The 15,253-nt window shown below is 33.5% G+C and overlaps 2 protein-coding genes and 2 non-coding genes across 6 annotated transcripts; all 4 read left to right on the top strand.

Moving 5' to 3' along the window:
* Positions 1-1,449: 1,449 nt before the first annotated feature.
* On the top strand, positions 1,450-4,278 carry LOC130826755 (60S ribosomal protein L23). Its single transcript, XM_057692328.1, has 3 exons — positions 1,450-1,616; positions 1,708-1,992; positions 3,956-4,278. Exons 1-3 carry the CDS (start codon positions 1,604-1,606, stop codon positions 4,078-4,080), a joined length of 423 nt encoding a protein of 140 aa, XP_057548311.1. The 5' UTR covers positions 1,450-1,603; the 3' UTR covers positions 4,081-4,278.
* On the top strand, positions 2,715-2,821 carry LOC130828001 (small nucleolar RNA snoR103). The gene has a single exon (XR_009047312.1). It is a non-coding gene; the product is annotated as a small nucleolar RNA snoR103 (small nucleolar RNA).
* LOC130828002 (small nucleolar RNA snoR137) lies at positions 3,704-3,838 on the top strand. The gene has a single exon (XR_009047313.1). It is a non-coding gene; the product is annotated as a small nucleolar RNA snoR137 (small nucleolar RNA).
* An 845-nt stretch (positions 4,279-5,123) lies between the features above and the next one.
* LOC130826754 (pentatricopeptide repeat-containing protein DOT4, chloroplastic-like) lies at positions 5,124-14,341 on the top strand. 3 transcript variants are annotated; one of them, XM_057692326.1, is made up of 4 exons: positions 5,124-5,425; positions 7,839-10,029; positions 10,402-11,417; positions 12,619-14,339. In XM_057692326.1, the coding sequence occupies exon 2, from the start codon at positions 7,915-7,917 to the stop codon at positions 9,907-9,909; it is 1,995 nt and encodes a 664-aa protein (XP_057548309.1). In that variant the 5' UTR covers positions 5,124-5,425; positions 7,839-7,914; the 3' UTR covers positions 9,910-10,029; positions 10,402-11,417; positions 12,619-14,339. The 3 variants fall into 3 exon arrangements, with proteins under 3 accessions (XP_057548309.1, XP_057548310.1, XP_057548308.1); XM_057692327.1 differs by having other exon boundaries at positions 11,348-11,417; positions 12,619-14,331; XM_057692325.1 differs by having other exon boundaries at positions 7,839-11,417; positions 12,619-14,341.
* Positions 14,342-15,253: the final 912 nt, after the last annotated feature.

The raw sequence follows: 15,253 nt of genomic DNA, 5'->3' as shown, positions 1-15,253 counted from the left end.
ATAAAGATCTCACGTTGCAATGGAGATCACCCTTAATACTAATGCGAAGGAAAAGAAAAGCTTTATTGGTATTCATCTTAGCCCCTTTCTATGAGTTATAATGTTTGTCCTTTCACCTTACATTCTAATAAAGTTATGAGCCTGATTAAAACTTCCTATAATTAACCATAACTCGTAGACCTTTTAATGTTCAAAGAAAGCAGAAATAGATTAGCGGTTTTTGGAGATACTAAATATCATGCTCTAACAAGCACAATATTATTGGCATTTTGTGTCAGATGATGTTCATTGTCTTATTTGAGGCATTCTTCTCCCATGCCTTACACTGTATATAGTGATGATTACAAAGACTCATGAAGTAATTTGTAGTAGTTATAATAATTTTCAGGTAGTTCAAATACAAATTATAAAACTATAAATTTTGATAATATAAAAATTAATTCTTCTTCATCCATTGTGAGCATTTTTTTTATTGAAAACCCATTGTGAGCATTCTTTTGATCTCACAATATAATATCAATGCTTAATAAGTTCAAATAAAGATTTGATGTGAAATTTAACCACTACTGTATAAATTCCAATCTAAAAAAATATATGTTTTTATCCAAATCAATAAAATAAATTTAAGTAATATTTAAATTTTTGTCTTGAAGCATATATAGTTTTCTTCAAAAAAAATTAGTTTAATTTCGCTTGCCTCTCTTTCTAACCCTTTCATTTCCTTACCAAAAATAAGTCTCTTAATATGTTTTTAGTTAAGTCTTTAAGTACCTAATCCCTAGTAAGTTTTACTAACCTTGAAAACTATGGAGGGACATAGTAATTGCGAGCTTTTCCTTCTCTCTTATAAGAGGAGGTTCAATTTTCAATATGTAAAAAATAAAATCTATTTTTATTACATGTGAAGATTCTCTAGTATACCATTAAATGAAAGAGGAACTTTTGTAAGAAATCGTTTTACAATGACACAGGTTCAATATAATTATTTTAAAATCAAAGTAAATATTTTAAACGACAAAACAAATCTTGTGAGAGACCGTTTTTCGATGAGACGACTTTAAAAAAGAAACTCATATTATCATAATATGTATTAGATGAACTATTTAACCAATGTATAAAAACGTCTCTCAGTGAGACCGTCTCATACAACAATTTGTATTTGCACTAATTCTTAAATGAGACGGTCTCACAGTGAGACAATCTCTATTGGGCTGGGCCAATATATACTTTTTGTCTTAAAATGATTACTTATAATTTTACTATAATTACTTTTTATGAACTTATAGTGATTATTTATAACCTTAAAATAATTACTTATAATCTTAAAATAATCAATTGAAAAAATAAACTATTATATAGACCTATCTCATGATGAGACGGTCTCATACAAGGCGAGCTGATAAAACCATTTTTTTCAACAATTTGGATTTGGGTTCTAGTAGGAATAAACGCAAATATTATGGGCATGATCCGGCCCGAAAAGCATTCAAGCCCATAACAAACCCCAGAAAAACCCTAACTTATAACGCCGCCTCCTCCTTCTCGATGCATACAAAGCAAACCGAGAGGGAGAGGAAGGGAGGAATCAGTTGCAGGAGCAGCAATGTCGAAGCGAGGTAAACAAAAATCATTGATTCAAAAATCATCGATTCAAAAATCATCATCATTCATCATTACCCATCTTCTAACAATGTGATTGATGTACAGGGCGTGGAGGATCGGCAGGTAACAAGTTCAGGATGTCACTGGGTCTTCCTGTGGCCGCTACAGTCAACTGCGCAGACAATACTGGAGCCAAGAATCTTTACATCATTTCAGTTAAGGGTATCAAAGGTAGACTCAACAGATTGCCTTCTGCTTGTGTTGGTGATATGGTTATGGCTACTGTTAAGAAGGGTAAGCCTGATCTTCGTAAGAAGGTTATGCCTGCTGTTATTGTTAGGCAACGCAAACCTTGGCGCCGAAAGGATGGTGTTTACATGTACTTTGAAGGTTAGTTTGTTTAGATTCTAAATGTTTTTATTGATTTGGTGATTTAGGTTTTGTTTTTAACCTAGAATTTCTTGGTAGATTTATTTTTAATTGTTCAGGGTTTCATATATGAATCGAATTGATCATGGGAACTGAAGTAATTACGATTATTTGCATATGGCTCTTTGTTGTTGTTGGGTTTCTCTTATATTTATTTTATGATTTGATGATTTAGTTTGATTTTGATTGGTAATTCCGTAGTAGTATTCTTTGGAATTGTTTAAGTTTTCAAAAATGGATTGAATTTATCTTGGAAACTTGAACTAATTATCATTACTTTGATACAGCTCTTTGTACTTGTTGGTTTCCCTTCTATCTATTTTGTTCATTTGGTGATTTTGTTTTGTTTTTGATTTGGGAATTTCTTAGTAGTAGTAGTATTTGTAATTAATTAGATTTTCAAAAATGAATTGTATTGATTGTGGAGATTTGAACTAATAATGATAGTTAGTCATGGCTCTTGGTTGTTGTTGGATTTTGTTTTTGATTGGAAGTTTAAGCTAATTATGATCAGCTTGCATGATATATTGTGGAGTATGGCTTTTAGTGGTTGTGGGGTTTTCTGCTATTGATTCACGCTTGTATTAATGTGGAATTTTCATTATTCCTTGGTAAATTTACAATTTTTTTTGTAGAAGCTAGAATAACGATCGACTTTTTTGTCCTAATTCTTGGTGGATCACTTAAATAATGTGCATTTGCTGTAAATATGGACGAATATCAAAGATGTTGGGTAATAGTGGGGTATGACATTAGTTTGGCAATCCTCAATAATAACCAACATACAGACTTGCTCAATATCCGAGATCTAAAGTTTCTCTTTTGGTTCATGTGTTTGTAGTTGAAAATTTAAAACAACTCTCCTGATTATGTTCACTTCTATTGTCAAAGAAATTATGTGCTTCGTCTTAAGTTGCATGACATGCATTTTCTTTATTGTTGTTGTTGCTAGTGGTTCTGTTGCGAGAGTACAGAGGTTCATCGATATGTTGTCTCCGATACTATGGGATGCAATATCCCACTCACCTAAAAAAGACTAATATTGAAGGCTGCATTGTGTGCTTCTTATGTAGGATACACAAAGTATTTGTATGGCGTTCTAGAAACAAAAAATAGAAACTACTGCATCCTCGGTTCTTTGTATCTTGCTTCATTTGACCATCGTCACTATTCATCAGCAGAATTTGACTCTTATATTGTTGTTAATCTATAAGCTAAAACATAGTCATATGAAATCTTGTTTGAATTCTCGATCGATCTAAAATATGTTAATGTGTAGTTTCCATAATTTTTGCTAAACATGAATAGAGATATTAACAATTGAAAACGATTAAAGTTGTGCATTGAGGATGTGAAAGGTCAAATGATGCAAGATTTAAAGAACAGAGGTAGTATGTTTTTGTGGCAGGTTTTGAATTGCAATGTAAATATAAAAGCATTGCACAGGCTTCCGTTACTGATTTGTGTATATGCTATGAACTTGATTGATAGGTCATCTTATTGTTTAACTGAATCATGTTACGTAAATAGTTGGTGCATAAGGTTCTTGTAGATGAGTTCTCGAGACTTTGATGGAAATGTAGGAGAATGTTTCCTGTTTCACTTGGATAGTTGGTTGTTTTGAAAGTAACCGAGACCATATTCCTGTTTATCGCTCTATGCATCTCTCTATGTTGCTTCTAAATCACTTGAATCGAGTGACTGCATATCTGTTGTTCACTTTGTATACGGAAGCATAAATTAATTTCCCGGATTAAACAGCATGATGATTATTGTGGCATTGTGTTACCTGTCTCCTAATAAATTATCGATCCTTCTACAATTAGGATCATACGGTGTCTACACGCTTATGTTTTGTATTATTAGTGCTGATGTCTAGTTACGCTGTGCTTTGTTTTGATCATTGGACATGGGTTGTTTGCAGATAATGCTGGTGTCATCGTGAATCCAAAAGGGGAAATGAAAGGATCTGCTATCACAGGCCCCATCGGAAAGGAATGTGCTGATCTCTGGCCTAGAATTGCAAGTGCCGCGAATGCTATCGTTTAAGAGTGTTTGGGTTCTCCGTATCTTTTATCTACAAGTCCTAGTGATTTCGTGTAATTTTGATCAAATAGTTTGTATTTTGTTAGGTAATAGTACTTGAATCTCTTGGGTGCGTTACTTTGGAAGGATTTAAATAGTACTGTGCTGAAGAAGATTTTGTTATTTTGATCCAATGCTTATGGAATTTTATTTAGAGGTTAATGATCAGGTGTTCAGTAGATTTCTTTCTAGTGTCTGCCTTTGCATGGTGCCCGCCTGCTCGGTGATTGATTCGCATTGGCAGATTGCAGATCTTGCTTTATAGCGGGGGTGCTGGGGCGGGCTCTTTTTTAAAATGTTTTAAGTTTTACTTAATCCCTCGAGATTATTATGTTCATTTAGGTTTATATTTTGTTAGTCGATTTATAAAGATCCATAATTACTCGAAATTTTGCACACACGAATGTTCAAATACACCATATTTCTCACTTTAAGGTTACCTTCCATGTAGGGATTGTATTTTAAACGTATTTTTACTGGTTCTTGCGCTTAAGACTGCTGACATTTTTTGCGGTTTTTTTTTTTTAATAAAAATGCTGACAATGTTGACAGTTCTTACCTCATACTATAATTTTCTTTAATATTGGAGAAAGACATGAATTAACTTGAACCAAAAGTACATTTCCTCTTTTTACATTTGCTCAAGTATACTTGCTTGCATGGTTGCACATGTGTTTTTGTTTGGTTTTCATACTTTCTTGTCTTGTGTTTATGAAATGGATTGCTTAAATTAGTATGAAATAAAGACTTTATTTATTGGTGGGTTAAATAGCAAAATTAAAAACTATTCATATTTTCATAAATAAAATAACTTTTTTTCTAATAAACAAATAATAATTAACATTTAATTTCTACCAAAATTTTTTATAACAATTGACATAAACAAATAGCAAATAAGTCAATACTTTTAACCGATTAAACAAGCTAAATTTTCCTACAAAATTATTTATTTTTGGTAAATGATTTTGGCTTTCTTATGATTAAAAAAAAAAAGAAAATTTGACATGGTAACGTTCAGTTTTCGTTCCCAAGGAACAAAAAACTTTCGATAATCCCGGTGCCCAAAATCCCAATCCCAACCTCAATGCCCACCCTCTATAGAAGTATAGAACTCTTTACCCTCTAATCTTCTAAATTGCTCCATTAACAACTTAGTGCCAAAACTCAGATTGAACTTTGGGGGAATTGAAAGCCATTAAAGAAGATCAAATTGAGCTCCTCCTCTGCAACCCTGTCCAGTGTCTACCGCCCTGCAATTGTAACCTGGCACTCCTTCATTGTGGTCCTCCATGGCTGTGAGGTTTTAAAGGTAAGTTAATACTTCAATTCTCAAACGCCCAATGGAATTCAATTCAGAACCCTAGGACACTGTTATGTAGATTATAAATTTTGCAATTGCTGTACTTCCTTAAGTTTTTCCTCATTTTGTTTGTTTCTAAATTTGCGGCTTCTTAATTTACTTGCAGTGCAACGATTTATTAGGTTTCTTTTAGAATTTAGTGCTTAATTGGTTAACAAATAGCACTAATTCGTCAAATAGAGTTAGATTACGTTTTCCTTTTAATTAGAAACGTTTGTTTGGACATGCTTGCTTAATTATTTGTATTAGTTCATGATGTTCTATACAAAAAATGAATTGCTGAGAGCATTCTATATCTATGGTGAAATATGATCATTCCATTCCGTTTCATTACCCCAATACTTTTAGGTGGTTCCACCTGGTGTGAGATTTTGGAGTCGGTGTACGCAATCTTTCCCTTGTTATGGTCATAAACCAAGATTTTAGTGGTAGATAGAGAGTTATTTACTGCCCTTAACGAAATTGCTATTAAGCCTCTTAAAACTCTATTTTTAGGGCTACCATGTATTTAGTTATGTTATATGATCTTTCAGGATTAATGCTAGATAGTAGATATGAGAGTTTTATTACTTCCCTTAACCAAATTGCAAATAAGCCTCTTAAAGCTCTATTTTTTTTTTCGGACTACAATATATGTAGTTATAAAGTCTATTTATAAACATCAATCAGGAGTACTACATAAAGATACAGACGAGAATTTATCACCAAATCATACAGTAGTCAATATAATTAATATTTATATTTCTATTTTTAGCTCCTTATACATACCTCATCTGTTTTAAGCTCCTTATACATACTCAATATGGAGCTGAAGGCAATCATATCATATACATATTATAATCAAGGAGATTTTGTGTCACGTGTCATTCATGTACAACATAGTTTGCCGCTCAAATTTATACAATTTTCATTTTCATATGTCTTTTTTGCATTGAAACTCTTAAATATCCATTAAATTTAATTATATTGAAACTCTTAGTCTTCATCAATTTAATTTATCTTTCTTTGTATCATATGTTAGAAAATAAAACTCTTTGTCTTCTAAAGTTAATTATATTGAAGATGAAAGGACAAGATTTTAAGATTTATTAGTGCCACATACATAGCTTGCCTTATTTATATGATTGAATTTCAAAGTCTTCATTTAGTGCATCCCACGTACTTAAGAAAGAGTAGATGGTGTTTTAAGAGTTAAGTTTATTGATTATTTCAATTAGTATGAAAATTGAGATAAAACTGGAGAAATATATAGGTTTTTGTTTTGGTGCTATGTGAATATGCAATTTTAGCTCAGAAATTTTATAGGTGTAGATATGGGATAAAATAAGATTTATAAATTGAGATTAAATTTTGAAGAGTTGAGTGGAAATGAAATGGAAGCAAAGAGAAAGAAGATATTGATGAAGATGATGTTTAAATTTTCATGTTTACATGTTGTGTAGTTATGGATGCCATAACAATCAAATATATATTGTTATGATGAAGATCAAGTTTAGTAAGCATATGAGCACCTTTTATTTTAAATATCACTTCTTTTCAAGGGTTAGTAAATATTTTTGATTATAAATACTAATATTAGGTTATTTGATAAACTTAACACAAATTGAAGATATTTTGTATTATAGTTAGTTGATATTTTTTTGGTTATGTTAAAATTTTGTAGATATAATTGTTCAAAATAACATTTGTATTAATTTAACAACAATGTCTAAATTAATATTACATTTTTTTTACAAAATAGTTCTATAATCACGTGCTTAGCACGGGTAAATACCTAGTATTTAGTTATTTACCGATACACAAACTTATATTCAACTCATGAAGAAATGATAGGTTCATAAATTGAGTACTAGTAGCCGTTTCATTTCTATTTTCTCATGCAACTTTTTCTATTATTACTTACTCCCTCTGTCCCATTGAATTTGCATCATTTTCCATTTTGGTTCGTCCCACTTAATTTGCATCATTTCTACTTTTAGACAATGGCCCACTACTTTCTTTTGATCTCATCCATACATTTTAACTCTATTTTAATTTCATTCATACAAATAATTCTCTCTCTTCATTTATTACCATTTTCTTAAAAGTACACTAATTTCTCTTTGATGCAATTCAAAAAGGACAGAATAGTAGATTATAAACCACATTGATCATGACATTGCATTTCATTTAGTCTATATAATTTTTTTTTTGTATATTTGAAAAAGGTATGTTAATTCTGATGGGGTTTATAGTTTTCAAGTGAAGTTTACTTAGTTGCATTTAACTTTCCTGGAGTCACCACATACCAAATCCACTTTTCGGTTGTTTTCATCAAGTATAGGGCTTTTAGTGCTCATTTTCATTCTTTTTGATCACGCAGGATTAAGTTTTAAATTAAACAAGGGGGACTATTGATTCAATTCATTAATAGATAAGCAATTCTCTTGCCTTAACAAATGGAAGCGGTTGCATCTCCACAGTCATATTCATACCTGATTGCTAAGAGTCAGAAATACTTGCCTCTGAAGGACAATTCCAGGTGTAAATTTTATTCCCAAAAGCATCCTCATGTAGTCTCAAAATCAATAGACTTACCAGTGAGCCACCATGTGCTTGATAAGATGCCTAACTCGGATACTTTTGCTTGGAATAATCTTATTCGAACTCATCTTGCGATTGGAGAGATAGATAATGTCATGTACATATATCAACAAATGCTGTTACGAGGTGTTTTTCCTGATAAGCACACGATTCCTCGTATTTTGGCTGCTTCTCACCTATCAGATTCCTTGTTTCTTGGGAGACAGGTTCATGCACATGCTGTTAAACTAGGTATTTCTTCTGAAGATTATGTCATTAGTGCCTTGATGAAAATGTATGGTCATTTAGATGGCGCCAAAACAGTAAGACAAGTCTTCAACACGTTGAGTGTGGGAAAAAGCTCTGTCTTTGGAACCTTGCTCATTTCCATGTACTTGAAGGAACATAAACCCAAGTTAGCGCTTGATGTGTTCTACCAAATGGTAACCTTGAGTGCCGAAATTGATGCCGTGGCAATAATGACTGCAATTGGTGCATGTGGCATGCTTCGATCACTGCAAGATGGAAGAAGAGTGCATAAGATAGCCAAGACTTGTGAATTGGGAACTCATGTCTTGGTGTGTAATTCCTTGCTCAAAATGTATTTGGATTGTGGGAGCATCGAAAGTGCTCGTGAAGTATTTGATGATATGTCATCAAGAGACCCCATCTCTTGGACAGAAATGATCCGCGGTTATGTGAAGAATGGAGGATACAATGAAGGTCTCAAATTGTTCAAGAAGATGATGACGGAGGGCATTCGACCAGATCCACATGCTGTTTCAAGCATTTTACCTGCCTGTGCAAGAATGACATCCCATAAGCAGGGAAAAGAAATTCATTGTTACTTGATTAGGAATGGTGTTGAGATGAACATTACGGTAGAAAATTCTCTTATAGACATGTATGTCAAATCAGGATCGATTGAAGCAGCTTCTAGAATTTTCAGAGAGATGACATCTAGAGATGCCATTTCTTATACAATCATGATTTATGGCTACGCTCTTCATGGACAAGGAGCTAACGGGGTTGACTTGTTTCGTGAGATGAAGAAAAACAATTTTGTAATTGATGAGGTTGCATATTCCTCTTCTCTATATGCTTGTGTGGCGGCAAATTTAGTGGAGGAAGGGATGATGTTCTTCTCTTTCATAAGGAGACCAAATGTCAAACATTATGCTTTTATGGTTTTGCTTTTGGCTCGTGCTGGATTTTTTAACAAGGCAAAGACATTTGTTGAGGAAAATCAAATTGGAAAACATGTAGAGGTGGTAAGAGCTTTATTAGATGGGTGCAGGGTACATCGAAATACTAAAACAGGGAAAAAAATCGTTGAGTGGCTTTGTGAAATGGAGCCACTTAATGCTGATAATTACATTATGTTGTCAAATTGGTATGCTGGGAATGCCAAATGGGATACGGTGTGCAAATTGCGGGAAACAATTAGAGACATGGGTTTGATGCCTAGAAGAGCATATAGTTGGATAGAGTTTCACAATAAGATACATGTATTTGGTACTGGTGATGTATGCCACCCAAGATCTGAGAAACTATACTGGGAACTACAGGTTTTAATGAAGAAGATGGAGGAAGAGGGGTATGTTTTTGATGCAGAATTCCATCTCCATGATGTCGATGAGGAGCGAGAGTGCATCCCAATAGGGCATAGTGAATTGCTTGCTATTTCATTTGGTTTGATTAGCACTGAAAAGAGTACAATTCGAATTACGAAAAACAGCCGTGTCTGCCATAACTGTCATGAAATAGCAAAATTCATATCTCGATTAAAATCTCGCGAGATAATATTAAAAGATCCCAGTTGTTTTCACCATTTTAAAGGTGGACAATGTTCTTGTGGGGACTTTTGGTGATGTTTTAAGTGAAGGTAAACAACTTCATTGTTATGATTATGAAGCTGTAGTGCATTAGTGCGAATGAATGAAGATCAGCACGTACTTTCTGATGGCTGCTGCTTGTTTTCCCAATGTCAGGTAAGTTCGATGAAAAGTAAACCTATATTGTTTGATTCAAAGTTACTTAGCTGTGTAACTGATGGTAGGATGTGAGTTTTAGTGTTTGTGGCTTATAGGCTGTTGAACCTTCAAAAAAATTGTTATCATGACATAGAAAAATAGTTCTGTGAGGGGCATGGGTGGATGTTGTTATATGATCAAGCACGGTTTGTTGCAGCAAATTATAAATTCTGCTAGATCAAGCAAAGTTTGTGCTTCCATATGTGATACCTTGTATGATTTGCTGAATTTTGTTTCTGAATTTGCATTTGCAACAAGTGGCTTGACATTATTGATGTGAACATCCCAACTAGTGTAAATGGCATATAAGCATAGTTACTCGATATGCAGGTCAGACCCCCAATCAGCGTCCCAGTTTGTGTGTCTCAAATCTTTAGGCTAAGTGTGATCTGGATCGTTGTGGGACTTGGCCCAGAATGACGAAGGTCTCTACTCACATTTTTTCTTTGAGTATGCTGTATGCCCATGGATCAGAGAGAAAAGAAGAGAAAATGTTCATCTGCCCTCAACTTTTTCCATGGAGGGTATCATATCGCATTTTTCTTCTGTTAATTTCCATTAATTGCAATCAGATCCAGCAAAACATTCATCTGCAATTTTCACGATTTTCTCCAAATTGAAGTCTCCCAAAAACCTCAAACTTTGATCTTTCAGCTTTAGTGGGAAGCATTACTGTCTCTGCACGAACATGAATAAACAGCATGCATGCATGAAGCGGATGTTTGTATCTGTATGGTTTCATATTTTTGTTTTTGACAATGTTCGAAGATTTGGATTCTTTACGGTTTCATATTTGGATTGTTTTCCTTTGTTCAAAATCTCTTTGTTTGAAACTAAATTGAAGCATTCTCTTTGAGGAAGCATAATGGATTCTTCTTCAAATCTATACCAAAACAATTTAGTGAGTTTGTTATTTTCTTGTTTTTTATGTTTCTTTTTCCAGTTCCATTTCTGTAAACACGACTTTTAATAGAATTTCAAAATCTTAAAGCAGTAGACTACATAATAGCAGGGATGTCAATGCCTCAATGGGTCAGACTCGGCTTGGGTTATCCACCCTCTGACTTTTCTCCAGATGAAACTCGGAATATGTTCTTTAGTCCACCGCCACTCGGAGTCAAATCATGCATATTCCACCTTTGTCATATATTTGTGAATTGGTCGTTATAAGAACACTGTATTAAACAATATCAATACTTAATATTTCTTTTTTGTGCTGCTCTCTTAATCATCTTTTGATTGTGAACAATCGAGTTTCATACCGTTGTCACAACAGGGGTATAGATTTCACAGAAGCATTGAGGATGCAGATGGAAGTTCAAAAACGTTTGCATGAGTAGCTTGAGGTATGGTTTTGCCTCAAAATCTTGTTGGTTTTTTCATACATAAATTTGAGAACATAATTAGATTCATTGCGAATTGTGCATTTGTTTTAAGATGCTTTTGACCTTTTTCTTGCTTTCCAAATGTATTTGGTACAAGAGTCAGGGGCAGGGTTGTGGCCTTTTCTTCAAATTCTTGCTTCACTCTGTAAATGTGTTCCACTCTAAAAATTTCGTGGGACCTTTTGTGTTCCCCTCTACCTCCAAAAAAGAAAAAAGAAACAGCCAGTCTCTTGAGAAACCATCTCTCTGAGAGATGTCTGTCAGGCCCAATCCATTAAAGCTTATTGCCTACTCTTACTCTACATTTTCTTTATGGGCCGACCCAATCAGAGATCGTCTCTCAAAGAGACTGTCTCTTGTAAAAGTTTGTGAATAAGAAAAGGTACAATTGTATGCATAGATGTTTTGCGGAGATGTTAATACAAATGATGAACTTTAAGCAAGAGACGCTGATGCGGCTTTAACTTTAACGCAAGAGAAACGAAAAGGTTAATAATGTCCTTTTGCTTGCTTTTTGTCACAAATTTTATCATTTGATTTGAGGAATTATCATGTCACTCGGAAGAGCAAGAAGTCAAGAAAAACATACGACACTGGAGTTTGGAGTAAACTTTTTAAACTCAGTTTACTTTCACCGTTTCAAGCCCTATTTGGCTGTTGGTATTAAATAATCGGAATAGTAATGGGAAGTTAGTGGTATATTGGTTGGAAAATCTCTTGATAAATTTAATGGTCCTATTTACATTTTAGTATCTTATTTTCTTCATAAAATTCATTGCAATGCATTAGCATTTTGAGAAGTGGTATTAGGTAGCAATGAAAAATTGTGAATTTGTGATCAAAGTTGAATCACTATGGGCAATCTCATTGCTACCATTTGTTACCAACGAGGCTACAACCAAACAGGTCATTAGTGTAAAGAACACTTCACAAGAAATCAGTTTTGAAAATTTTGCCCATTTTGAGCTCTTGGTCTGCAGATAAGTGTTGGAAAACAAACATCGAAGTTTTGAATCATTTGTAAGATATCGTTATGGACATGCTTTTATTCTTGTTTACCCATTGATCTTCAATTCCCGGTTTACGGTGTTACATTGTTTATTCAAGAATGCATATTTTTAGTGCTGGCATATAGATACATTATTGTAACTTCTATCTGCAGATTCAAAGAAATCTGCAGCTACAGATAGAAGAATAAGGGAGATATCCACAGAAGATCCTTGAGCAGCAATCCAAGGCTGCTGGTGCTCCCGAGCTCAAGATTGATTCTTCGACATTTGAAGATCCTTCCTCTTTGACTCTACCAATTGCAGACTCAGAGGATACATCTTCTCAAGATCAAAACAATACCGAAAGGCTAACTGATGCTCCTTCGACCCCCGGGAAGACCACTGAAAGGTCGAGAAGGGGAGAAGGAAAGATACCTACAACCGAAATTGCCAAGTGCCATAACCCTTATGATCAAGACTCGTCGGAACTGCATCCAATGAAGCGCAGTAAAAGGTCCGAGTCAAATATTTTCGTACCTTCATAACGTCCTTAAGATTGATGCAATGAAGGGAACCACCTAATTGCCTTGCGAATCGCAATTGAAAAAGCGATTTGTGGTTGATTTTAAGCTATTTAGAACCATTTTGAGCGAATTGCAAATCCAAAAGGCGAACTAACTAGCGAATTATGTTTCACTGCTGCTGCTGCCTACAGTGGTAGATTTAGTCGAGGCCGAGTGACACGACACAGGATATAATAGCAACTTTAAAAGCCTTGTGTCACTCATATTTGTAAGATAGGGAGTTGCCAAGTTCCATATAGATAAAAGAAACCTTGGAAGTGGTTTCTTTTTAAGTTAATCCAGTCATGGCACCTGATGTTGCATTTGGTTTGTCAGACGTAATATTTCATCATCAAAGTAATTACTGCATAATGCAGTTTGGGTGTCACTTACCTGTTTCTTTTTTTCCGGCACGCCTAAGCTGATGATCTCGACCTAGAAAAGCATAGATTCTGGCTGCAGCCTGGTTTGGCTCGGTTCATGGGCAGATCAGCTCTAGGTCTGTGACCAAAAAAGGTTCGAAATTAAACTCGAAAAAGAAATTGAAGTAGCCTTTCATTGGGGAATTATTAGCTTAGCTTTCAAGTTTTGTCGCCTTGAAATGATCAAGGAAGGGCTCATACTACTCCTTTTTCTAGATTAATGAAAATCATGAGTAATAACCTTTAAAAAAAGTAGTCCTCTTGTCAAATGGATTGCTTTTATTGTCGATCTCCTGACATAAATTTAAATTGGTCTTTTGATATGGTAGTACATCTTATACGTAGTTCTATCGCTATCTCACATAACTTTATAATATGCTTTATGAATTTTATTCTTCGATAGTTAGCAATCTTGTACATTTTTGTAATACGTAGTTCTATAACTATTTCACATAGATTTTTAATGCTTTATGAGTTTATTCTTTGGTAGATAGCAATCTTGTAGATCTTCTAATATGTAGTTCAATCACTATCTCACATAACTTAAATATGTGTCATGAGTTTTACTCTTCGATAATTAGAGTCATCTTTCATATCTCCGATGTTCTTAGAGATGGATAACAATCTATTTGTAATACCCGAATTTCCTCTCGTTCTTTACAGTTTTGATTTCGGTAAGAGGTCGGAAATTCATGGGTGTTACACTATTCCTCCATTAGTCTTTGGAAAACTTATTTTCTTAAAAATCTTGTTGAATCATCATTTGGCTAAATTAGTCTGATAATCTTAAATATCTTAATATCTCAATCGATATACCATCTCAACTTATCACTTTCTTTTTACATCCCAACTTTTTTTCAATGTCATTTAATTTTAATTTTTTGGCAATTAAACCGCTTAGTAGTTTGTCTTTTTCAGCAAATTGCTTGCTTAAACCACTTTAACATCTAACCTTTTCTTTTTAATTTAATGGAATTATTTAACTTTAATAAAAAAAATATATATTTTTAGGAATGAACTGCTACACAAAGTAATGGTTACCAACTTACCATAACTAACACTTATTTTAATTGAAATAATTCCCTCGTTCCTCATTCCCTCAAGCCTCATCCTACCAAATAATAAAAAGTCAATGCTTTTGATAATAATAATAATAATAATAATAATATCTTTATTTCATTTACTTTGTTTCATTTGATTGTTTGGCACTATTCATAGTTCACTCTTAATTTATATTTTATTCTTAATTTATAAGTTAAAACATAGTCAAGTGGGATTTTGTTTGATTCGTCTCAATGCAAGGATTATTAATATCAAGTTTTTATAATTTTTAGTTATGCACAGTTAGAGATATTAAGACTTCAATATATGTCTTGGCAAATATATTTAAATGAAATGAGACAAAGTCATTAAAATGGAGACACTAATAAAGAAATAGAGTAAAGAAAATACAATATTGTACTCCCTCCCAATAATCGTAAGTATAAATGGTAGTATGGAAATAAAAAGTAAGCAAAAGTGATAACAATGTATGTTTTGCGAGAAAGTGGAGACTATAATCATAACTAAAAATAAAAATAGAGCAAATTAAATATAACAAATGATAAAACTAAACAAGGCTAATTTCTAGTGAGAAAGCACCATCAGACGCGAAAAAAGAGCTTAAATATTCGAGTCTGTTAAAAAATCAACTAAACTAAAAGCTTAGCTGATGGTTGAAGCTCCAGAATATGTTATATACTCAGACATAGTCGAATAATGTTTTTTAAGAACCTAGTTAGTACAAAAAGAAAAGGGTGGAAAAAGGGGAGATATGTGAAATA

Source organism: Amaranthus tricolor, chromosome 11 (assembly GCF_026212465.1).
Source record: "Amaranthus tricolor cultivar Red isolate AtriRed21 chromosome 11, ASM2621246v1, whole genome shotgun sequence".
NCBI classification, from domain to species: domain Eukaryota; kingdom Viridiplantae; phylum Streptophyta; class Magnoliopsida; order Caryophyllales; family Amaranthaceae; genus Amaranthus; species Amaranthus tricolor.
The sequence above is the reverse complement of the archived record's forward strand: the minus strand, read 5'-3'. Positions and strand labels throughout refer to the sequence as shown.

Excerpts from the sequence above, each read along its gene's own strand:
- LOC130826755 (XM_057692328.1), top strand. Across the intron at positions 1,993-3,955 it reads TGTTTACATGTACTTTGAAG|ATAATGCTGGTGTCATCGTG; the intron begins GTTAGTTTGTTT and ends GGTTGTTTGCAG.
- LOC130826754 (XM_057692325.1), top strand. The coding sequence starts at position 7,915 with ATGGAAGCGGTTGCATCTCCACAGTCATATTCATACCTGATTGCTAAG.